The sequence below is a fragment of the Lonchura striata genome, chromosome 21 (genome assembly GCF_050655825.1).
Source record: "Lonchura striata isolate lonStrDom1 chromosome 21, ASM5065582v1, whole genome shotgun sequence".
Taxonomy (NCBI): Eukaryota; Metazoa; Chordata; class Aves; order Passeriformes; family Estrildidae; genus Lonchura; species Lonchura striata.
Window position 1 is genome coordinate 5,662,160 of NC_140723.1, and position 24,186 is coordinate 5,686,345.

Genomic DNA, 24,186 nt, shown 5'->3' on the forward strand with positions numbered 1-24,186 from the left:
AATGTGGCAACAGAGAACGTGGATTGAGACGAGTCTGGAGAAAGCAGCACATGGACGGTGCGGAGTGCAGAGGTAATCTTTTAATGGGGTCGGATGCACGGACAGGGCAGAAATCCTCGTGTGTGGACGGGCCGGAACGGCCCCGGGCCGCTCGGGACCCTCCCGGCCCGTGTCAGGGCCCGGTGCCGCTGCCGGGCTCGGCCGAGCCGTCCGCCGGTGCAGGCTCGGGCTGCTGCTCGCGCTGCCGCCGCTGGCGCAGCCTCTCGGCGCCGGTCACCGTCATTGGATGGAGCGGCAGGAACCCCGCCAGCCCTGCCCGGTGAGACGCGGTGAGAGCGGCAGCGAGCCCGGCCCGCCCGCCCCCAGCCCCGCGCCCGCCCCCGGCCTACCCAGCAGCTTCTCGGCGGGCCGGGAGAGCTGCGCGCCGCAGCCCAGCCAGTAGCGCAGCCGCTCCAGGTTGAGCCCCGCCACCTTCTCGCCGTGCGCGTTGGGCAGCGGGTCGAGGCAGCCCAGCTGCTCCAGGTACTTCCCGTCGCGGGCGCGCCTGCTGTTGGCCGCCACGATGCGGAAGAACGGCCGGTTGGTGCACCCTCCGAGCGCGAAGCGGATGACGACGTGGCCGCCGCGGCCCCTCAGGAGGCGGCTCCCTGCGGGGAAAGTGCGGGGCGGTCACGGCCGGGGCGAGGCGAGCTGGGTCCGGCGGAGCAGGGCCGCTCCGAGACCGCCGCACTCACCCAGCTGCACCATGGCGGCGGCGGGACACGTGGGGTCGCGCCTGGATGACGTCACGGCGGGAAGGGCACGGCGACGGCGCGACCCCGCGCGGTGGCTACCGGGACTTAGAGTCCACGGTGGTCTAGGCGCCTACGACGCTTCAGGCACGTCTGGAACTCTGAAACAGAGACCAGAAAATGCCTGAAAACCTCGTCTGGGATCATTCACGCAGTGGCTCCAGGATGGATGGATGGATGGATGGATGGATGGATGGATGGATGGATGGATGGATGGATGGATGGATGGATGGATGGATGGATGGATGGATGGATGGATGGATGGATGGATGGATGGATGGATGGATGGATGGATGGATGGATGGATGGATGGATGGATGGATGGATGGATGGATGGATGGATGGATGGATGGATGGATGGATGGATGGATGGATGGATGGATGGATGGATGGATGGATGGATGGATGGATGGATGGATGGATGGATGGATGGATGGATGGATGGATGGATGGATGGATGGATGGATGGATGGATGGATGGATGGATGGATGGATGGATGGATGGATGGATGGATGGATGGATGGATGGATGGATGGATGGATGGATGGATGGATGGATGGATGGATGGATGGATGGATGGATGGATGGATGGATGGATGGATGGATGGATGGATGGATGGATGGATGGATGGATGGATGGATGGATGGATGGATGGATGGATGGATGGATGGATGGATGGATGGATGGATGGATGGATGGATGGATGGATGGATGGATGGATGGATGGATGGATGGATGGATGGATGGATGGATGGATGGATGGATGGATGGATGGATGGATGGATGGATGGATGGATGGATGGATGGATGGATGGATGGATGGATGGATGGATGGATGGATGGATGGATGGATGGATGGATGGATGGATGGATGGATGGATGGATGGATGGATGGATGGATGGATGGATGGATGGATGGATGGATGGATGGATGGATGGATGGATGGATGGATGGATGGATGGATGGATGGATGGATGGATGGATGGATGGATGGATGGATGGATGGATGGATGGATGGATGGATGGATGGATGGATGGATGGATGGATGGATGGATGGATGGATGGATGGATGGATGGATGGATGGATGGATGGATGGATGGATGGATGGATGGATGGATGGATGGATGGATGGATGGATGGATGGATGGATGGATGGATGGATGGATGGATGGATGGATGGATGGATGGATGGATGGATGGATGGATGGATGGATGGATGGATGGATGGATGGATGGATGGATGGATGGATGGATGGATGGATGGATGGATGGATGGATGGATGGATGGATGGATGGATGGATGGATGGATGGATGGATGGATGGATGGATGGATGGATGGATGGATGGATGGATGGATGGATGGATGGATGGATGGATGGATGGATGGATGGATGGATGGATGGATGGATGGATGGATGGATGGATGGATGGATGGATGGATGGATGGATGGATGGATGGATGGATGGATGGATGGATGGATGGATGGATGGATGGATGGATGGATGGATGGATGGATGGATGGATGGATGGATGGATGGATGGATGGATGGATGGATGGATGGATGGATGGATGGATGGATGGATGGATGGATGGATGGATGGATGGATGGATGGATGGATGGATGGATGGATGGATGGATGGATGGATGGATGGATGGATGGATGGATGGATGGATGGATGGATGGATGGATGGATGGATGGATGGATGGATGGATGGATGGATGGATGGATGGATGGATGGATGGATGGATGGATGGATGGATGGATGGATGGATGGATGGATGGATGGATGGATGGATGGATGGATGGATGGATGGATGGATGGATGGATGGATGGATGGATGGATGGATGGATGGATGGATGGATGGATGGGCGGGCGGGCACAGCAGGGTCTGATTCCCAGCGGGGTGTGCTCCTCTGCACAGCACTTTCCGAAATCTCAGGAGCAATCCCTCCCCTGAGCTGAGCTGTTCCCTCCCTGCAGGCAGCAGGGTCAGGCTTCAAAGCTGCCCCTCCAAAGGAAGATCCCAGAGCGAGCAAAAGGCACCCCATGGGCAGGCTCTGCATCGCTGTGCAGACCCGGTCCTGTGCTCCCCTGCCCTTGGGAGTCTAGCTGCAGCACGATCCTGCTTTACCTAGGCAGCACCTCGGATTATCCAAGAGCCAAAATGACAAAAATTCTATTGGAACTTTTCAATTGCTCTAGGTTTGATCTAAACCCCAACTTTCCTCTTAATAAGTGCATTAGGAGGAAACATAACATGCAAATAGAGGGAAAGGACGTTTTCCAGATCTACCTTTGCTAATGCAGCCCTGCCCGGTGCTTTCCCTTTTCCCTACCGAACCGCCCGAGTTTCTTCAGCAGAGGGAGCTCCAGCTTCACGTTTGACCCCCTCGCCTTTCCTGAGGATTGCCCAGAGGAGCTGGGAGCTCGCTCCAGCGTCTGGAGTCTTCCCTGGGCAGCAACACCCACCCTCCTGTGCTGGGTCCCTTCCCCTGGAGATCCCACCCACCTGTGCTGGGTCCCTTCCCCTGGAGATCCCACCCACCTGTGCTGGGTCCCTTCCCCTGGAGATCCCACCCACCTGTGCTGGGTCCCTTCCCCTGGAGATCCCACCCACCTGTGCTGGGTCCCTCTCCCTGGGCTGCAGAACCCACCCAGGTTCCCCCGGGCATCCCCAGCCCTACCTGGGCAGCCCCATCCCATCCAGCACCAGCTCGAAGGACGCTCCCGAGGTGCCGAAGCTCAGGATGTCCCCCGGCCTCACCCTGACGGCCGCGTTTTGGACCTGGCAGCTGTTGACAAAGGTGTTGTGGGGGGAGCTGAAGTCCTGAAGGATGAAGCTGTTGTCTGAGATGGAGAATTCCAGGGCTGCATGACCATCTGCTACCCCTGCAGCCTGGGAGCAGGCAAGGGACAGGCAGGGAACGCTGCTGGAGGTGGCTCCAGGTTCGTCCCTGCTTTGCCAAGCCCCTTTTCTGGCCGTCAATCCCGGCATTAACTCGTACCTCCAGACTTTGCACGGAGGATTCCAGCACATCCTCTTCCCTTCCCTCCCTCCTTCACGTTTTAGGATGCTCGGCCGACGATGCCGGCCCCTCCGTGGCTCCCGATGGTCGTGGTGTCGGATTTCAGCTGGAAACGCTTTGGAAAGGCTCACCTTGCCCGGCCCTCTCACCTGCAAGGCTTCCACCAAGAAACCAACTTCTCATTCAGATCCCACCCAACACAACCTGAGTCACGAGCAGCTCAACAAACTCAGGCACTAGAATTGTACAAACTCACCCCAAAAGCGGCTGTGACCCAGCTGGCAGAGTGGCTGCAGTAGCCTTGGAAACCTTGGCCATGCTGCAGACTGGGTGAGTTTTTCCTGTTTGTTTAGTTTAGTTTAGGGTTTTTTCCTCTCCTTTTTCCAAGCAATTGTCCTGGCAGCACAACACAGCTCCGTGCTGGCGTGGTCACAGCGATCCCATCAGCTGGGGACATAAATGGGAATGTGTATCCCAAATCCCACAGGGGCCCTGCCACCTGCCAGGGCTGCTAAAGATCCTTTTTGCCCCCATTTTACTTATTTTTTATTTACTATCATGCACACACACACCAACAGGTGTTGCAACCTCAGGCAAGGGGGATAAACACTGCTGTCAGGTGGATGCTGTTACCCATCAGTGCTTCTCCATCCTTCCTTGGTCCTAGGCCACCACACCCTTCTACAGCAGAAAAAAAATGGGGGAAAAGCCACACTTGCCACCACCAAACCCCAGCTTGGCCTCACAAGCATTGCAGGATTTCATCACGCTTCATTTCAAGGCGGAAGCAGCAGATTTGGCAATGCAGAGCTTCTCTGCAAACCTCTGCCAGTCTGAAGCCATTCACTTTAGACCTGCCACTCCCTGCCTTTGTCCTAAACAACAGAAATTAGGAAATGCAACAGGAAATAATGATTAACAAGAGAAACTGTCGGGTGGTTTTGGGCCAGCATTTCTACTCCACCTTTGTTTTGGTCACTTGGACTCCTCTCATGCCTTTTATCAACTGCAGCACCAAGCCAGCCTCTGCTGAGCCACAACATGGACCTGGCCCAGGGGTGGGTCAGTGGCTGCACTCGATGACCTTGGAGATCTGTTCCAAGCCACACCATTCCAGGATTACATGGATATCAGCATCACACTGGCAAATCCCACCTCAGAGTGCCCGAGGGAGCCCGTGGCTGGATGTGCTGATGGACTCTGTGGCTGATGGCTTTGCTGGAAGCCTGCACAGGGCTGGGATGCCCATGGAGCAGCATCTGCCCATGGATCACAAACCTTGGGAAGGGCCAACCATGCACGAGTACACAACACACACACACACAGAATGTACACAACACACACACAATGCACACAACACACACACACACAGAGCGTACACAACACACACACAATGTAAAAAACACAGCATACACAACACACACAACATTTACAACACACAGTGTACACAACACACAATGTAAAAACACACAGAGCAAACACACACAACATTTACAACACAATGTAAACAACATACTCACACACAATGTACAAAACACACACAAACACAACATACAAAACATTTATTCAGACCAGTCTGCCTGCACAGGATGCTCAGCAGTGGTTTCACCCCTGGCACTGGCACACGCAGCTCCCAACCCCCCAGAATCACCCACTTGCCTCAATTGGAGCACAAAACACAACAGGGAAAGCAGCAGAGGCACGAAATCCATCCTCTCCCTGAGGAGCAGGAGGCCCCTTTCAGCTGCTTCCCACCAGCCAGCAGAGACCTTGGCAGGAGTCAGGGCTGGCTCTGGGCCACCAGCCCAGCACACTTGGGAGCCAGGGAAAGCCGTGGTGCTTCTCTGGCAATGCGCTTCCCCTTCCTCAGAAAGAAAAGACACCAAAAAAAAGGAACATTTTCCACTTGGAAAATCCTTCTGCAACATCAGTTTGGTGGCTTGGAAAAGTCTTGCTGGAAGAGAGGGGGAGAGGAGATGAGAGGATGCACTGGGTGGTCTCATATCAAACACCATAAGTGACACTTTTGGCATGTCCAGCCTTCATTTACTTCACAGCAGCAGAACTTCTGGTGTTGAGGTTTCTTTCCCCCCAGTCTTTTGTAAAACCCAGTCCCTGGGAAAATGAGTCCCATCCTTGTGCTACAGCACATCCTCCACGTGGCAGCTTTCAGGGAGCCCTGGCTGCTTCTGCACCCCCACAGCAACCCCCTATTGGCACGGTGGGTTTTAGAAAACCCTCAACCAAGCAGCATCACAGATTCCTCTTTCCTCTTTTTTTTTTTTTTTTTTTTTTTTTAAGGCATTTGCTGGCTCACTGGCATTTTCTCCTGGATCTCCTCGTACTTGGGCGGAGGGGTGAGGGGCTCTATCGTGATGGGGACGCTGCTGCTGTTGCCCTCTGCCAGGTTTAGCCTGATGTCCTTGAGGTGCAGCTTCTCTGACTTGATCCTGCGGACCTTGAGGGGCTTGAGGCGCTTGCTGAGGCGGGAGCTGTGGCGGCTGGGCGGCCTCTCCGCGCCCGGCTCCCCGCCCGCGGCCCCCGGCGCCGCGCCGCCCTCCTCCAGCCCTGCCAAGGACTCGTAGGAGGGCAGGGACACGCTCAGCCTGTTGCTCCTGTCCGAGTCTCTGGGCTCCGAGTAGCCCGTGTTCATCACCTCCTCGTAGCTGGGCACATAATATTGGGAAGAGACGTCTTCATCCTCTTCTTGACTGGAGGGGAAAGAGTTAAGTCTGGGTAGCATTTCAACTTCGTTGTGGGAAGGGGATGGAGAGGGAAGAATAAAACCACCCCACCCCACCAGAAATAGTTTTTGTCCTTCTCTATTATACGCCAGTTTCCTTTTGCTTGACAGAATAAATTGTGACCCCACCTAAATTCAGACGGATTTTATTTTCTTGTGACTTATATCTGATCATCACTTTCTCTGCTCACAGACCTTTTTCTATTCTATTCAGCAGTGATTTCTTCCCTCAAGAGAACATCAGTTTCTCTACTCCATTCACAAAAATCAGTCAAAATACATTAGAAAAGGACATCACCCCTCTGTCATTCTGATTTCTTATGGGCTGGGTACCTCGGGTTTTTCTGCAAAGAGATTCAACTCTATGCCACCATTATGGACAGATACCTGCAACCCATACTTGCCATTTCTTTGGCATTCTGAAGTTAACTTTCCAATCAAACATGGAAAATCAGTTTTCTTTGAGGATGTGCAGACCCTGACAAGAGCAAGCAGAGCCATTGTCCCCATGCACCCCACACTGTCTCAATGCTCCCCTGCCTCTCTCTGCTGATGGACAGGTACTTCCCCCATGCCTGTGTTTGTCCGGACTGTGCCTGCTGTGGCAGCAGCCTTTGCTCTGCCCCACAAAGCTCCCTGAGCAAACAGCTGAGCCCTGCAGACTTTCACCGGGTCTAAACTCCAAGGCCATTCTCCAAGGCTGTTTGGCACCTTGGCTGCAGCCAGAGAGGCAGAGTCAGCTCCCCTCCTGCCCCTCTGGCTGCTCTCCCCGTGTGTGGCAGGAGCCTCCTGCTCTCCGTGTCACCCACGACCCTGCCCAGCGTTCCCTGAGCTCATTCCCATGCCAACCCCACCAGGAGTGCACCTCTCCCGGCTCTGCCCTGGCCCAGCTCTGTCTAGAGCCCACCTCACCACCAACAGGGCTCCCTTCCTAAATGCAGCTGGAGCTGTTCCTTCTCCATCTCCAGCACACACCAAACCCCTAACCTACGGAATGTGCTTCCTTATTTCAGCACATGCTGCCTTCCTCTCCTTGCTCCAGATCTTCCCGAGTACCAAGAGCCCTTGGCTTCCTTCCCACACCCGACCCCGCTCCCTTTGCCCCCAGTGCTCCTCCTCACCTGTCCTCCTGCTGCGAGGGCTCCGTGGACACCTGGTGCTGCACGTGAGCGATGGCGAGGTCCTCGCTCTGCCTCTTCTTGTCGCGCACGTTGAGGCAGAGGGAGAGCAGGAGCAGCAGCACGCCCGCCCCCACCAGCACGTAGGCCACCGAGAAGGTTTTGCTCTTCAGGATGCCGCCGGAGCCGCGGTCGGGCTTGCTGCTGTTGCTGGCCTGGCTGCCGGGTTTGTCGGGGGGCCCGAAGCCGGGCACGAGGTTCCACACGGCCATGATGATGCCCAGCACCAGCATGCCCAGCCCGATGGCCGTCAGGGCGTAGTGGGAGCTGCTGGCCCGGGACTGGGCCATGGCTGCTGGGGGCTGTCCCCACGTCACCGCATGGCTCGGGGCAGGGGGGCTGCAGCCCTGCTGGCATGCGTGCGGCCCCCTCCCCGGGCAGGCGAGCTCTGGGGACACAGGGGAAGCTGTGGTGAGTGCAGGGCCGACAGCAAAGGCTCTGCAGCCACCACGACACCAATTTATCCAACTGATGCTGGAATCTCACGCTGCCATGCCTGAGGAGTGCATGTCAGGAGAGAGCAGGGCAGGTGGATCCTTCCTGGCTGTTCTCATCCCCATCCTTCACTACTTTCCCAGCTGTAATATCCACCAACCTTTGAAAGCAATCAAATCACTGATGTTTGCTAAGGGCTTAGGTTGCCTGTCCTTAGGAGTGTGATAACTGATAGCTTCACAGCACTAAAAGGAGGCCATCAAAATCTATTTCAAGAGCTGTTGTCAATGCAACCCAACTTGGAAATGCTCAGAAACCCATCTCTAGCTGAACAGGTTCTTCCTTCCCCCTGTTTGAGAGGGAGCAGGGCTCCTCACAGCACTGGCTGCCTGCCCTGGAACGCCTTCCTGCCCAGAGAATAGAAACCAAAACTGCCTCTCCCAGCCAGCTCGACCCTGTGGCTTCCCCCAGCTGCTGCTGGCAAGGGCTGCCGGGATGATGAGCCCTTGCTAGGGCCCCAGGCTCACTCTTACCCTCCCCAAGCTGGTGCTGAGTGCCCCACCTGCATCCCTCAGGGATGTCAAGCACAAACACTCCCGACCAGCCAGGCCACGGGTGGGAACTCCTTTGTTTTCTGAGTCACCAGAACCAAACGTGCTCGATTTCCAAAAATAAACACACAGAGCCACATCTCCTGCCCACTCGCCTCCCTGGCCTCGGGTCCCGTGACCCACTGGTGGGCAGCTTGCATCCTCACAGCACAAGTGCCCCATCTCCAGCCCAGTGAGCCTTGCAGATTTATGGATGTGCCATGTCAGAGATCTCTCCTTCCCACCCTGGCTTCTTTATGCCAAGTTGGGCTCGAGGAAGCTCTGGTCTGTGCTGTCAGTGCTGCTATATCCATACACCCCCCACACACCCTTCAGTTCAACCCTCCTGAGCTCAAAAGCAAAATGTTTGCTTGTTTAGCTTGAGTGCACACCCAGTTTGCAGGGTCAAGGGCCGGACTAAAACAGCACTCCCAGAAAATGGAGCGGCTGCAGCAGGAAAAGACACGCACGCAATCCCGGAGAGGAGGAATCTGCAGAGGAACTTCCCTGCTCACTGCCCGTGCTCCAGCATGGCTGTGCAGACTCCCAGAGCGGTGTCCCAGTCCCTCTGGACACACCCCTGGCCCCACATGGCTCTGGGCAGGGTAAAGTCTTGTCCCCCATGGTTTTCTGGGGTTCTGGGACACCCAGGAGCTGCCGATCCCAGCCCGATGGGAGCTGCCCTGGCAGGCAGGGACAAGCCCATCATTCCCTGCCTTGCCCAGCTCCAGCATGGACTGCTGCTCTGTGTGCTCCTGGGGGAAGGTATCCAGTGAGCCCAGCTTTAATTCCATCCCAGTGAGCAGCTGTTGAGGATGTGGCAATGTCCTCACCTGCATCCCAAGAGCCATCCTCCTACCCAAGCGCTTCCCAGCCTGCCACTGGTGGTACCAGCACTGGCCTCTGCCCTCCCACACAAAGGTTTTGCTCTCTGCTTGTGCCCTGCGGAGTTTTTTCCTCACCTGATGATCCAGCTGAGCTCCCATCCTTGCCACAAACACATCAGCCAGCCAAGACTTTAGCTGAGAACAGCTGTGATGGCCTTGGGGCAGGAAAATCACATGCACCCATGGCTGGTCACATCTACCCGTGGTGTCTAAATCTCTGTGCCTGCTCACAGCCTCTGTGCCTCCCCTTAGGCACCTCAGTCCTGGAAGTGGGCAGGATTAAAGCTCCTACGTCACCCCTGTGCCTGGAAGTTTTTTTACAGATCCATTGCAGTGCTACCCATCAGCCCAGCAATCAGATTAAAGCAGGAGACTTGCTATTCCAGTCTATTTCTCCATTGAATTAGCTGCTCTCCTGGCTTCCCAGAGCTGTTCCTATCACTGCTCCAACAGTGCCTGACGTCAGTATCCCGGGAAGGGAGCTGCTGCTGCCTCTGCCTCAGGTCCAGCATCTCTGGACCTGGCAGAGACCTCCATCTCTGCCTCTGGATGCTCATCCCAGCATCACAGAATGGTTTGGGTGGAAAGGGACCTTGAAGTTCATCTCACCTCACCCCCTGCCATGGGCAGGGACAACTTCCACTATCCCAGGTTGCTCCAAGTTCCATTCAACCTGGCCTTGAATACTTCTTGGAGTGGGGCAGCCACAGCTCCTCTGGGCAACCTGTGCCAGGGCCTCACCACCTTCACGGGGAAGAATTTCTTCCTAAATATCCAGTCCAAATATCCCTCTTTTACTTTAAAATCATCTCCCCTTGTCCTTTCACAACAGGCCCAGTAAAAACTTTGTCCCCACATCAGGTGGGTGAGTGAGGCCCGAGTGCTTCCCCTTCCCCTTGGCCTGCAAGCCAGACCCCTCTGCCCCCCGTTCCCTGCCTGCCCATGCCCTGCCTGCCCTGGCAATGATTTACACCAGGATCTCTGAACCATTAAACTCCTCCAGCATGGCTGCAAAGCCCGGGGGGCACCACCCACGCCTCCTCTGGGCTGCCCACACCTCTCCCCTACCCCTGCAGGCTGCCGGAGCCCTTGGGGATGCTCTTGCGACATTTCCCAGTGTTAATTGGGCATGGGGAGGTTCGGGATAAGCCCATTCTAAGCCCCAAAGGCTTTGGCACAGGCAGGTGGAGCAGCAGCAGGAACAGCTTCCCCCCATGGGACACAGCCCCGACAGGACCAGCCCGGCCCGTGCCCATCCCGGAGCTGCGGTGACTCACGAGGAGCCCAGCACCCCCGGCCCTCGCAGCACCCACGCTCCCCTGCCCTCCACAACCTTTGGATTTTTCCCTGCCGTGACATCACCTTCCCACTCACGCCCCCGCAGCAGCAGCTCTGTCACAGGATCACGGGAGATGAGTCTGCAGGCCAGGGAACGGGTCAAACCCCGATGCAGTCACACATGGGATGAGCTCCAGGGCTTCCTCGCTCCCCGGGACCACGCCACGCAGTGACACAGCCCCTCAGAAAATACAGAAAAATTCTGCCTCCAAAATACAGGGTGTGACTCCATCACCAGTCACACACCTAATTTTCTGGAAAATTCTGGGGGAAAATAAACCCGTTCTCCAACCAGCCGAAGATTCCAGTCTCCTCTGTGGTAGATTACAAGGCTCTCCCTTCATCTTCATGCTTCCACCCAGAGAACCTGCTCATTAACCTCCTTCCCTGCTAATTTCTGGCCCGACACATCCTCAGGAGCTTGTTTCTGCAACAGCCACAACCTTGTGCTGAGCCCTTGTTACACAGGGGTTCAACCCACCAGGAGCATAAAACTCCATGTGAGGGTTTAAAAAGCAACAGGTCAGGACTTGTGAGGTATTTTCACAGTCTCAGAACGTTTGGGTTTGGAAGGGATCTCAAAGACCATCTACTTCCAACTCCCTGCCATGGTTTCTGTCTTTTTGTCCCTTCTTGCTGCCCGTTACCCCTGCCCCAGGAACAGGGATCTTTCTGGGCAGCTGCAGCCCAGGGGATGCAGGAAATAGCCAGAGAAATCCAGCTGAGTCACAAAAAGAAGCACTGCTGCTGATTTAGCCAATTTGTGATCTTTTGGACAAATTCCAGCCCATTTTAGAGCATCTCAGCAGGGAACAGGAATCTGGAGAGACAGCCCCACACAGACTGACAGGGCTTTTCCACATTTTGCTTACACTTCCTGCCTAGAGCACAAAAGAACACATCCACATCTCCACTGCCTGCAGCATTCCCTACAGACATTTAAGAGGTATTTTACCCTCTTTCTTAGATTTAGTTTTTAACCACCCCTCCTCAGCTGTACCTTGTAGACAGCACTGGGGGAACAGGGATGTTTTCCTCAAACTTTCCCACTCCAGAGGGAGCCCAGGGCCCCCAGCTCTGCTGCTTCCTGCAAAACAAGGGCAAAGCCATGCCCAGGCTCAGACTGCCCCAATCCACCCGGCTGGCCATGAGCAGAACAAGAGTGCCAGGGCCCACAAAACACCCCACTTCCACAGAGCCATGCCTGACCATTCCCAAGCCTCCCAAGCCATATGAATCCTCCTCTGCTGTGTCCCTGGGAACTGTGGGCACAGTTGCCAAGCGTTTCTGAAGTGGCACAGCTCACACAGAGGAGCCAAACTGCAGAGCTGTAGCCACGACTGTGCAGCAGCCATCACCTTGGCCTTTGGAACGGAGATACAAGAAACTCCAGACTCCTTCTCCCCATAATTCCATGACAGCCACCCAAGCGGCGCCTGCTGCAGGGGCAATGGCCAGGGCCAGGGAGTCCTTTTACGTTTGTGTTCCAGGATGGAGCTGTTTGTTCCTGGGGACAATGCTGTCCTGGCCACCGAGGCCACGCTGGCACCGGCTCTGGGCAGGTCGGCGAGCCCTGCCTGTGTCCTGGTTGCTGTGTAAACACTGTCCTGTGGCTTTTCCTGCTCCAGGGACTGGCACTGGGACTGCCACGCTAATGCTTCCAGCCCAGCTCTGCTAAACCAGGGAGGGGCGATGCCTAAGGTTTTTAGCTTTTAATATTTTTCATATATTTCATATATTTGTAGCTTTTTAGATTGTTAATGCAAGGCTGTAACTCCTAGTACTTTTCATATCTTTCTTCCCTACATTTAGGAACAATGAGCTACCCTTAGAAACACTTTCCCAAAATATTGTTTAGTCTTATTCCAAGAAGAGAATCAACTACAAGGATGTCCTGTTTTACAAACAGAATGTGGACCAGACAAAACAAAAGTGGGACTGCTTTCAGTGTGGCAGGACCCCAGAATTATTATCTAATCAACTAAGCTTTTAATTGGAGAGTATATGATAAGTATACTAATCAAATAACCTTATAAAAATTGTAGAAATACTATAGCATGTGTGATTTTTGCCATATTGTGTACCTGAAAGCTTTCACTAAAGGTTTGCTTTCACATCCACTCTAACATTGTTGGGAAGATCTGTTCTGTTTTCCAGGCAGCAGGGGTGCTCACCTCTCTCCAGGGAGAAGAAAGTTTCCTTGGAGTTTTATCCTTGTGCACCTAGGCCTGGGAAAGCACACCTGCCTGGGAAAATCCCAGCACTTTGACTCTTTCTCCTTCCTGCTTTCCTTTGGACACCACTGAGTTTGGAATTAAAAAAAAAAAAAAAAAAAAAAAAAAAAAAAATCTAATCTGCTCTTTCTGCTGAGATAAAGCCATTCCCCCACAGCCTCCCCCTGGTTTTTGTTCTGGGACCTCCCCCCAGATAACACCCAGACAAACACAACCTCCTCCAGAGCCTTCCAGCACGGGGACACATTATCCACCTGCCCTTTTGATGTCCTCTGAAGCGGAACCCAGCATTCCTGCTCCCTCCCAGCCCCTCTGGAGTGCTTTAAGCACCTCCTGTCCCACCACTGGAGCCTCTGGATGATTATCTCCCCTTCCTGCAAGTCACTAACCTGGCACTTGCCACCAGCTGCCATCGGCCTCACCAGCACTGCCTTCCTCATCCTCAGCCTGGATTTCCAGCAAGGCCTTTTTCCCCAGCACAGCATCACCTCTCCCTGTGCTTTTCCAACAGCTTCTCCAAGGAGTATGACCACAAAGAAAACCTACTGCTGATGGCCAAGGAGTCCCCAGGGTGATGCTGGAGCACACAGAACCAGCCTGGGACTCGGAGCAGGCTGGGCAGCCAGGCTCAGGGCAGCTGTGTTCCGCAGGGTGGCCACAGGTATTTTGGTATGGATGGAGGTTTGCTGGGGATTTTATTTCTCTAAGCCACCTGCACTGGATATTTAGCTGGATATTTAGCTGCTTCTAAGCGCCCTGACATCAGTTCCTGCCTGTGAAATGCACTGGGAATGAGAAAAGCATGGAGCAGCAGGGGAGGCAACACATCCCTGGGCTGCTGGAGGGATCTCTCCTCGCAGGCTCCAGGCAGAGCAGGCAGACAGCCCTGCCCAGCCCTGGCCTCTGGCATCTCCTACAGCACCGCCACGGCGCCAGGCACCGGCACTCAGCTCTCTCCAGGGCACCGACGGCCAAACATTCCTCCTTCCCCAGCCACTTCCCTTCCCAAGGCTTTTCCAACCCGTGCAATTACACAGCTAAAATCAAAGGTGTTTCACACACTTCCGAGTCACCCGAGTCCAGGGCTGGCTCACCAGCCCCACACCCACATGTTCTTTGCTGACACCTGGGAGGTTTCCCTTTCTGGCTCTCACGCCAGGACAGCCAGGGCTGTGGACACTTGCAGGACACTTGGATTTGTTGTAGAGGGATGTGTTGTGGCAGCATCCCATCTGGCAGTGGCCTAGGTCTGCTCCAGAGAGGCTGGAAAGCAGGACCACACCTCCAGGTGCAGCATCACCTCACCAGGCTCCATCCACCACACAGAGCCAAGGGCTGCCCATCTCACACGGGACAAGCTCATGGAGCTGCTGGCTTCTGCTCCCACATCCACACTTCCCAACAAACCAGCCATGCTCTGCTCAGCACGCTCGTCCCCAGCACGCCACCTCCAAAAATCAAACACCAGAACCAGCAGACAACCACTCTAGGACATGCTTGGGAGATGTCTGGGCTCAGCCTGGGGGACACCTTGGTCCCCTCCCTGCTGCTGGTCCTCCCCCAAAGTGCCAGCCCAGGGTTCCCGAAAACACAGCCAGCACTCCTAGCACGGCCAGCCCGGCGCCGGCCAGGGCTGACGAGGTGCCCCAAGCCCACGAGTCCCCAAGGGGTGTCCCCAAGGAGAGACCCTAAGGGGTGTCCCCAAGGGGTGACCCCAAGGAGTGACCCCAAGGAGAGATCCCAAGGAGTGACCCCAAGGAGTGACGCCAAGGGGTGACCTCAAGGGGTGTCCCCAAGGAGTGACCCCAAGGGGTGACCCCAAGGAGTGACCCCAGGGGATGTCCCCAAGGAGTGACCCCAAGGGGTGACCCCAAGGAGTGACCCCAGGGGATGTCCCCAAGGAGTGACCCCCAGGCACCGCCGCTCCCCAAACGCCGCCGCTCCTTTGCTGCTGCTTTGCGGGGCGCTTCCCCGCCCTTCGCAGGTGTTTCCCCGAGCTTTGGAAGTGATCCTGCTCAGCCCGAGCCGCAGCCGGCTCCGACTCCCCTCCGCTCCCGCTCCCGCTCCCGTTCCCGGTCCCGTTCCCGCTCCCGCTCCCGTTCCCGGTCCCGTTCCCGTTCCCGGTCCCTTTCCCGTTCCCAGTCCCGGTCCCGGTCCTGTTCCCGTTCCCAGTCCCGCTCCCGTTCCCGGTCCCGCTCCCGCTCCCGTTCCCGGTCCCGGTCCCGTTCCCGGTCCCGGTCCCTTTCCCGTTCCCGTTCCCGGTCCCGTTCCCGTTCCCAGTCCCGTTCCCGGTCCCGCTCCCGCTCCCGTTCCCGTTCCCGTTCCCAGTCCCTTTCCCGTTCCCAGTCCTGCTCCCGGTCCCGCTCCCGGTCCCGCTCCCGTTCCCGCTCCCGGCGGGACTGAGCCCAGCCCGCCCCGCTCCCGGTTCCCGGAGCTCCGGCGGGTCCCAGCCCAGCGGGTCCCGTCCCCGCCGCCCCCCGAGCCCCCGTACCTCCGGCAGGGCCGCGGCGGGTCCGGCGGGGCCGCTCCGCCCTCCCGGCCCGGCGCTCCGGGGCGGCGCCGCCGGGCCCGGCCCCGCCCCGGGCTCGGCTCCGGAGCTCGGACCGACGGAAGCGGGCGGGAGGCTGCCCGCAAACCACCTGGGAGACCCCCAGAACCGGCTGTGAGCACGCTGGGGATGCCGATCGCCTCACCCCCTCGGAGCAGTTGCAGCCCCTGCTTGATGCATCGCAGCCCTGCTTTCAAGGATCCCGGAATGGTTTGGGTTGGGAGGGACATTAAAGCCCGTCCCGTTCCAGCCTGCCATGGGCAGGGACACCTTCCACTATCTCAGGTTGCTCCACACCTCATCCAGCCTGGCCTTGGATGGGACAGCCACAGCTTCTCTGGGTAACCTGAGCTACGGCCTCAGCATCCTCCCATGGAAAAATCCATTCCCAATACCTAATGAAAGTTTTACTTTTTATTCTACAGTTTGAAACCCATCTTGCAATGGAGCTGCTTTGTAAAACTCTTGTAGCAATGAGCAGAGCTTTTACTCCATGAGTTCCAAGCTTTGTTTGAGGAACTCCAATAGCTCAGGCTCATCGCTGACACTGACATCACAGGCATACAACAGAGCAAAGCCAAGCTTGCACTCACAGCGAGCCTGGAAATCACTTTTTGTCAGTCTGCTGCTCTCTAGAAACATTCCCAGTTAACCACTTGTGTGCTGGGAAGAGCTGTTTCAGGCACGGCCCTCACCACAGCTCCTGGCCACATGCCTTGGCCTCACAGCCAGACATTCCCATGGTTTCCAGACTGAACCACGGGGAGCAGAGCTGGGCTCTGGCAAACCTCAGTGCAACTAACGCCGGGTCCAGTGTCACCTCTCCTTGGCTGCCATCCCAGCAGCAATGAGGATGTGTTTTTCCAGGCTCTTCTCACACCCAGCTATAATAATAAACACCACCAAGGACTCAAATCCTGTTAGAAATGATACTCAGAGTGGGTTTTTTTTTCGTGATCTAAGCAAAAAACTACGTCACTATGCTGCTGGACCAGCCACTGCAGTTTTTCCTGTCCCTTAAGTCCTGTGAGACCTTGTGGAGGCAAAAGCCATCGTGAACCAAATGAAACTTGTCACATCACCGGGCGTGATTCAGCTCCACAGCCCTGCCTCGGGGCCACTGGTGTTCAGGATGCTTGGGAAACCTCCGCTGCTTCCCTGCATCTCTCCCTACCAGCACAACCCCACATGGAGCTGATGGCATTTTCCACTGACTCACCTGCCCGTGGTATCTCCCCTCTCTAATCAAAGGGCAATTTCCAAGAGCTGTGCTATAAAAAGAAACAATTATTAAACATAGCTGCATTTTTTTTTCCCCTTGGATGGATCGTTTTGCATTTTTCAGCTTGGCCACTGGCTCAGGCAAATTCACCCCACTTCAGGTGGATTTTCCCCTCTCCTTCTTCACCTTCCTGAGTCAAACACAAACCTGACATCCCAAGCAGCTCTGGCAGTCAGGAGACACAGCAGGGAATTGTTTTCTCTGTAAGAAAGCGGGGGGAACATGGACTTCACACAGTGACTGTCACCAATCCGGCGCTGGGAGAGCTCCGTGCCCGAGCCAGGTCACCCCCCTGCAGAGGCCCGTGAGCACAGAGGGGACATTCATAACGTGGTTCCTCGGGTTGCCACTCCACAAAGCTGAATATTGGCCAGGAATGAGCTTTTCAGTGGCACTGGAGCAGGATCAAGGGAGGGGGGTTTGCCTTCACCCTTTGGATGGCTGCTAAAGCACCTGCCTCTCCCTGACACACATTCTCTGTGGGAAAATGTATTCACATCCATCCCTTGGGCTCATTTCCCTTTCCAGCTCTGCAGCCATCCCAGTGTGGGGATTTATCTCTGGCAAGTCAAATCTTTCCCCTGCAAACACTCCTTGCCCAGTCCCAGGCTGGGACTTCTCCAGGGTGATTATCCAGCCAGGTATGCAGGGCACAGAGCACAGGAATGCCAAGGAGGAAACTGGAGCTCCACCAGAGCCACCAGCAGGTAACAAAAAGGGCCTTTCAGAGGAGCATCTGATGCCCTGCTACGTGCAGAGGTGCCAGGGGCTCACATTATCCTGCCTTAGAAATTGCTCAATGGCACATTTCTCTGCTTTTTCCTGCTCAAAGGTGCTCAATGTGTCCAGTGGAAGGCTGGACATGTTCCTGGATTCTTCCAAAACTTCCCAACAGTGAGGCAAAATCACTGCTCCAGCTGGATAGCCACAGCTGGATGGCTTGTTCTGAAAGAGATAAAGCCCATCCCTGGAAGCCAGGTCAGTAGAGCCACCAGACTGTACATTTATATTATACTGTAATTATTGTAATAATTACTGTAATGATAATTGTAAAGCCATGGAGTGATAGGACAAGGTGAAATGGGATCAAACTGGCAGAGGGCAGATCTAGATTAGATATGAGGAAGAAATTCTTGCCTGTGAGGGTGGGAAGGCCCTGGCACACGTTGCTTAGAGAAGCTGTGGCTGCCCCATCCCTAGAGGTGTTCAAGGCCAGGCTGGATGGAGTTGAGAGCAAAGTGGGATAGTGGAAGCTGTCCCTGCCCATGGCAGGGGGTGGGATGAGATGGTCTCTAAGGTCTCTTCCTATCCAAACTATTCAGTGATTTGATGATTAATGGAGTTAACAGCTAATAAACACCAGAAATATAATACACATCCGTATGTAAATATAATGTATAATGGAGAATGGCAGGGCCCAGCTTTGCCTCCAGGATGAAAGTCCATCCCAGCCTGCTCCATGATGGGCTTCCTCAGATCCCATTCCCAGCCCACGCACACCACTCTATACTTTTCTCTCTTAGTTCCTGCACCCAAATTTAGAGTCCCTGCTGGGCTGCAGGCTGGGAACTTGCCATGCAAGTGGCAAAAAAGAGAAGCAGCCACTTGGGAGCATTTCCACACGCTCCCGGCGGGAGGGTGCGACCTGCCGGCATCTCCCGGCGGGCTGAGGATCCGGCGCCCCGGGGCTGCCGGGGCCGGTACAACCGGTTCAACCACCGGGCCACTCTCCGCTGCTGCTTCGAGCACACGCACAGGCTGGGAAACACTGTAAATAAAGCCACTGTGTTCACAGGAATGACAGTAAATAACCTGCTGCTTCCTCCTGGAGCTGCTGCATCCCATCAGTGAAGCTCTGGCTTGGGCAGGACTTGGGAATGGGAGACCCAGGGTTGAGGAGAGCACAGCTGGAAGAGAAGGGCTACGGTTGTGTTGTGAAGATGGTTATTTGTAAGAGTAGAGCAGAGATTTGTGTAGCCTTTCAAAATTAGGAGCAGCTGGTGAATGAGGGCTGTTGTCCAAGAGCAGGAAGATGCTGGGAGATCAATCACTAGCAGTGATAAAACTCCAAGGAAACCTTCTTACCTGGATATGAGGCCTTGTCACAGCTCCAGTGTCCCAGCTGGATGGAGCGGAGCCACTCGTGCTCTGCTGGTGCTCGTGGCTGTGTCAGGCTGGGGCAGGGGGAAGCTAGACAGGGGCTGAAGTGGGGACAGCTGCAGGGAGAGTGGCAGAGCAGGATGTCCCAAAGGATGTCTGCAGTGAGGGACACGGCAGGCACTGCTGCATCCCTGGGCTGTGCAGGGGAGGACTCAAGGATACTATCAGTGCTGGCTTTGTACATACAAAACAAACTGGAAAACTCCTCCAGGGGAAACACGGAAAATAGGTGAATTAATAACAGGCACATTCCCAAATTTTCAGCAGTACTGAGCAATAAACCAGCAGCCTCAGCAGCAGCCCTTGACACCAGCTTTTGGGGAGATCACCATCACCCACACTCTGCGACCCACCCCATGCCAAACCTCACCAACCTCCTGATGATTGATTCAGCTGTTTGGGGTACATCAGTTTAGCTCTTTAGCACCAAAAATCCAGCCCGGGGAGATCACCAGCTAAAGCTGTGGGTGAGTCAGTGCAGAGGCAGGAAACGTCCCAGACTCACCCCTGTGTTTCCCTGCTGTGACCTCTCAGCCCCATTCCCGAGCTGCAGGCTGCCAGTGCAAGGCTGGCACGGCAGGTGAACCCAGCTTGTTGTAATGTCACCCAGAGATGATGCCAGCACTGGCTCACACCCCTGGAGGTGCTGGGGACAGAACCCTCTGTGGGGCACCCCGGCCACCCCACACAGCACCCCAAACCCCCACGGCCTGTTGGGATGTTTGCCTTTCTCGGTCTAAAGTCCTCGCCAGAGAAAAAGCTCCTGTGAGCGTCTGTACAAACGAGCGCGGTGCAAAGTGCACCGACGGTCGCACCTAAAACAAACACGGCTTTGTTTGAGTTCCTCCGGGGCACGGGAACTCGGGGACTGCTCACACGGTGGCAGCAGCGCAGCACGGAGCTGCACAACCAGCACGGCGGGGATGCAGCAGGGATGGGGATGATGTGGATGCAGCAGGGATGAGGATGATGTGGGATGCAGCAGAGATGAGGATGATGTGGATGCAGCAGGGATGGGGATGATGTGGATGAAGCAGGGATGATGATGTGGATGCAGCAGGGATGAGGATGATGTGGGATGAAGCAGGGATGGGGATGATATGGATGCAGCAGGGATGAGGATGATGTGGGATGAAGCAGGGATGAGGATGATGTGGATGCAGCAGGGATGAGGATGATGTGGATGCAGCAGGGATGGGGATGATGTGGATGCAGCAGGGATGGGGATGATGTGGATGCAGCAGGGATGGGGATGATGTGGATGCAGCAGGGATGGGGATGATGTGGATGCAGCAGGGATGGGGATGATGTGGATGCAGCAGGGATGAGGATGATGTGGGATGCAGCAGGGATGAGGATGATGTGAGATGAAGCAGGTTGGGAGGACAAAGGCACCAAGAAGCCCCCCCACAGCCCAGGACATCACAGCCACAGGGAGTGTGGCCCCTCTGCTTGGCTCGGGTGCAGGAGGTGAGCTGTGACCTACACAGGGTCTGCCACGGGTCCCACAGCACAAGGGCAGAAGCCTTACCAGGACTGGTGCAGCACTCTGACACGTTCCTGGCTCCCAAAGGGCTCCCAAAACTTTTAAAACCACAGATGGGATAGATAAGCACCCACACCCCATCCCATGCATGACGTACAACACCAAATCTCAGCAGGGAATCACTCCAAGTGCAGCAAATCCCACCATGGTCTGTGCCCAGCTCATGTTTGCTGTGCTCAGCAGTTGCCCTTTAATGCCACCTATAGCTCCCATTAATGCTGGATTCCAGCTGCAGGTGATGGAGTTGGAGAGCCAGCTGGCTTTTCCCAAGTTTTTCCTATTTTTTTTTGTTCCAGCTCTCCCCATTTCAGATGATGGTGGCTCTTACCTGCTCTGCAGCTGCTCCCAAACCCAGGAGGCTGTTTCTGCCATAAAAAAGAAGAAAAGGTATATCTCATCTGTACCCTGATTATGGGCTTGAAACTTACTGCAGGTTGCCTTTGCTCCAGCCTGCAAAACACCCATTGACCCCAAAATGGCATCAAAATCCCCACTGGAAGTGCTGGCACAGCCTTACAGGTGACCAATGTCATCTGAATGATAGTAACAATAATAACTTATCAACCTCTACATTGATAACAATAATTTATCCAGTCGAAGCACAACACTTTCTGATTTCTCCATTTTCTGCTGTTCCTTCTCCTTGCATTTTCCATATCTGAGCAGGACATCTCCTGGCTCTCCTTACTTACCTTAAACCCTGGAAATCCCCATTTCATTTGGATGCAGACAGTCCCAGCCTCCTGCCAGCATTCCTGCATCCAGGAGCAGGCATTTGGCTGGGAGCTGGTCCTGGGAAAAGCTGGCCCAGCCTTCTCCTGAATCCTCCCATCACCCCGGAGCCCCCAAATTCACGAGGCACTCAGGGTGTCCTGCACCCTGGTGATGCCAACACCCATCCAGGCTCTCCAATTAAATCACATGGAGTTCATCCATACTTTAAAATAAGCTTTATTTAGATCTTTTATAATTTTATATTTGCATCCATGCCTTCAAGGATTCTCCCCCGCTCACAGGGGGAAAAGTTAAATCTAATGTTACCCATAATTCATATGCTATTTAGCAAAGTTCTCTTTTAAATAAATCATCCTCTTAGTAATTTTTAGAATTACTTCCTAATTTACAAAAAAGCTGAAATGCAAAGGAAACTACTCGATAACAAGGAGATCGCTCATCTGTTCTGGTGGTTTAGAGTTTAAATTATAAAAAACGCAAGGAGAACAAAGAAAAAAAAACCAAAACAGAATCGAAAAAACAACAAAATATATAAAAATGCTTCTCTGCAGAGAAAAGATGCCATGGGGCAAAGCCTGCCCTGCCACCCCAGGAGAGCCTGGGGGGGCTGGTCCCTCTGTCACCCCCTCCATGGCCTCTCTGCATCATCCCTTGGAATGGAATATACAGCGCGAGGGCATCAGTTCAGTTCGGTGATTTAAGACAAAATACCCTTTTTTTTTTTCAACCAGGGCGCATGTATCAGAATTAAGAAAAATAATACACTATTATAGTTCATTAAATAAATCTTAATACATTTTTTTTTTAAGAGCTTAAAATTATACTGTAAGCATTAAAGCATAAGGTACTTATCTTGGCATAAGCAGAGCGCGGCACGTGTTAGTGGAGAGGGGAAGCGGCTGCCGCACCGGGGTGGGGGGTGGTTTGGGGGCATTTCCAAGGAATTTGGAAAAACAAGCTCCACCTGTGCTTCCAAATCACCCCAGAGGCAGAAAAACCTCCCTAGTGGGGACTCGTACCGATTTCCCCAGCCCCCTGCGACGGCAGTGACACCCCAAACTGAGGGGGTGGCCGGCCCTATCAGGGCAGCATCTTGGGATGTGGGATATCTCGGGATATCACCTTCCTCCCAGCTCGTGCCAGATCCCCCTACGTTTTACTTGAAGCAAAGGGTGAGCACCCCCCAAAAGCAGGGAAAAAACCAGAGGGCAAAGCTCCCAGCAGCTTGCCCCCATCTGATTTCCCAGCATGTGTTTAAGTTTGCGTTTTCCAAGGCGTTAAGTGCTCCTGGGGCAGCTGAGGGAGCCTGGGCTGGGGGGTCCACAGCCCCAATCTCCCCCAACAGCAACATCCCAGGACAGTACAGTACAAACACCCCCTTCCTCCTCCCCGCCCCATCCCAACCGATGTGGAAAAATATAAAAATCCCAAAACTTCTGCAATAATTTAGTTAGAATAGCTCCTCTGGGTTTGTGCAAATAAATTAAAACAACTAAAAAGGAACGTTAAAACACTTATTTCCAGACCGGCAGGCGTAACAACCAGCCCGGGTCGCCTCCGCGGGGCTCGGCCAGGAAGACATCACAGCGAAGGAGATTTTCTTGTTGTTGTTGTTGGTTTTGTGTGTTTTCTCTCTCAGATCCCTCAGCTGGGCAGGTCCTTTGTCCCCAAGCGAGGACATCCCGCAGGCTGGGCTCCGGAAAACAGCGGTTTCGGACAAGAGACATCACAAGCACAAAGTGCACAATATTTCTCGTATTTACAGAGACACAGCAGTCCTTCAAGTTTCAAGTTTTGTCAAAAGAACGAGAAAAAAGAACAAAAAAACAAAACAAAACAAAACAAACCCTCCCAAAACAAGAAAAAAAACCCCAACCCAAACGGACAAACTGAAGCGACAACAAAGAAGTTACCAGGACGGAAAAAAACCAAAACAAAACAAAAAACCATGGAAAAAAGGGGAAAAAACTGAAGTTACGACACAGCTGCATCGCTCCCAAGACAAGATGTCCACAGGTGGGCCGGGGTGTGGGATATGTACATGTGCAGGGCCGGGAGAGGCTCTGGCGCCGTCACCAGTCCGCGTCCTCCTCGATGTAGTAGTCGGGGGCCGTCCCGTCGAAGAGACCGGGGTCGAGGGACTTGCGCTGCTTCCCCCGGGCAAACACCCTGGAGATGGAGCCAAAGCCCATCTTCTCTTTCTTCTTTTTCCGTTTTTGGTCTTCCAGGTCTTCTAGAGACTGTGGGAGGAGAATACACAAGTTTGGGCATCCAGCTTTTTCTTTTCCATTTTCCCCCTTCACTCACATCAAGGATGATCAACCATGTGGTCCCAGTCCCAAAATATATTTGCATCCAGAGCCCACAAAGTATTTTCATCCACGTCCAAAGTACTGTTCAGGTTCTGGACTAAAATACAATAATATTCCTGAAACCTGTGTGGTGGAATTTGCAGTGACATTGGGCCCCCTCTCCACAGCTCTAGGATTTTGGCCTCCAGGATTCCAGCTCTGGGAATAAATAGTCAGAGCATCTGCCTGGATTGCAAAAATATCCCAATGTTTTAGGGCCAAATACAGAAGAGTAACATGCTTTGGCTGGACCTTATAAAAATCAACACTGCAATAGGCCTGAACTCAGTGAATGCCTATGGCGTTGCCTGGACTTAGGAGCAAATTAT

At 54.5% G+C, this 24,186-nt stretch overlaps 3 protein-coding genes and 1 long non-coding RNA gene across 11 annotated transcripts in view; 1 reads left to right on the forward strand and 3 right to left on the reverse strand.

Moving 5' to 3' along the window:
• Window positions 1–65: 65 nt before the first annotated feature.
• MRPS16 (mitochondrial ribosomal protein S16) lies at window positions 66–3,297 on the reverse strand. Its single transcript, XM_021542040.4, has 4 exons — window positions 3,141–3,297; window positions 735–892; window positions 390–647; window positions 66–312 (listed from the first exon to the last, which is right to left on the reverse strand). Exons 2-4 carry the CDS (start codon window positions 745–747, stop codon window positions 173–175), a joined length of 411 nt encoding a protein of 136 aa, XP_021397715.1. The 5' UTR covers window positions 748–892; window positions 3,141–3,297; the 3' UTR covers window positions 66–172.
• A 314-nt stretch (window positions 3,298–3,611) lies between these two features.
• Window positions 3,612–6,707, forward strand: LOC146765669 (uncharacterized). The gene is made up of 2 exons (XR_014949800.1): window positions 3,612–3,750; window positions 3,875–6,707. It is a non-coding gene; the product is annotated as an uncharacterized LOC146765669 (long non-coding RNA).
• On the reverse strand, window positions 5,378–15,810 carry TMEM51 (transmembrane protein 51). 7 transcript variants are annotated; one of them, XM_085558926.1, is made up of 5 exons: window positions 13,625–15,711; window positions 13,176–13,303; window positions 10,273–12,088; window positions 7,695–8,139; window positions 5,378–6,541 (listed from the first exon to the last, which is right to left on the reverse strand). In XM_085558926.1, exons 4-5 carry the CDS (start codon window positions 8,039–8,041, stop codon window positions 6,127–6,129), a joined length of 762 nt encoding a protein of 253 aa, XP_085415052.1. In that variant the 5' UTR covers window positions 8,042–8,139; window positions 10,273–12,088; window positions 13,176–13,303; window positions 13,625–15,711; the 3' UTR covers window positions 5,378–6,126. The 7 variants fall into 7 exon arrangements, with proteins under 7 accessions (XP_085415052.1, XP_085415051.1, XP_085415055.1 ...); XM_085558925.1 differs by having other exon boundaries at window positions 10,273–10,407; window positions 11,026–13,303; XM_085558929.1 differs by lacking the exons at window positions 10,273–12,088; window positions 13,625–15,711 and adding an exon at window positions 15,727–15,767.
• Window positions 15,811–21,706: 5,896 nt separating this feature from the next.
• KAZN (kazrin, periplakin interacting protein) overlaps window positions 21,707–24,186 on the reverse strand; it is a 213,911-nt gene continuing 211,431 nt past the window's right edge. For both annotated transcript variants that reach the window (XM_021542041.4, XM_085558920.1), the window contains one exon: window positions 21,707–23,746. In XM_021542041.4, coding sequence (XP_021397716.1) covers window positions 23,579–23,746 — 168 coding nt within the window. In that variant the 3' untranslated portion in view covers window positions 21,707–23,578. The remainder of the gene's footprint in view (window positions 23,747–24,186) is intronic.

Bases quoted from the DNA above. Each gene is read 5' to 3' on its own strand.
- MRPS16 (XM_021542040.4), bottom strand. The intron at 313-389 runs GTAGGCCGGGGG...CTCACCGGGCAG, and splicing joins GCCCGCCGAGAAGCTGCTGG to GGCTGGCGGGGTTCCTGCCG.
- TMEM51 (XM_021542039.3), bottom strand. From the start codon at position 8,041: ATGGCCCAGTCCCGGGCCAGCAGCTCCCACTACGCCCTGACGGCCATC. The intron at 6,542-7,694 runs GTGAGGAGGAGC...TTTCCCCTCCAG, and splicing joins CCCTCGCAGCAGGAGGACAG to TCAAGAAGAGGATGAAGACG.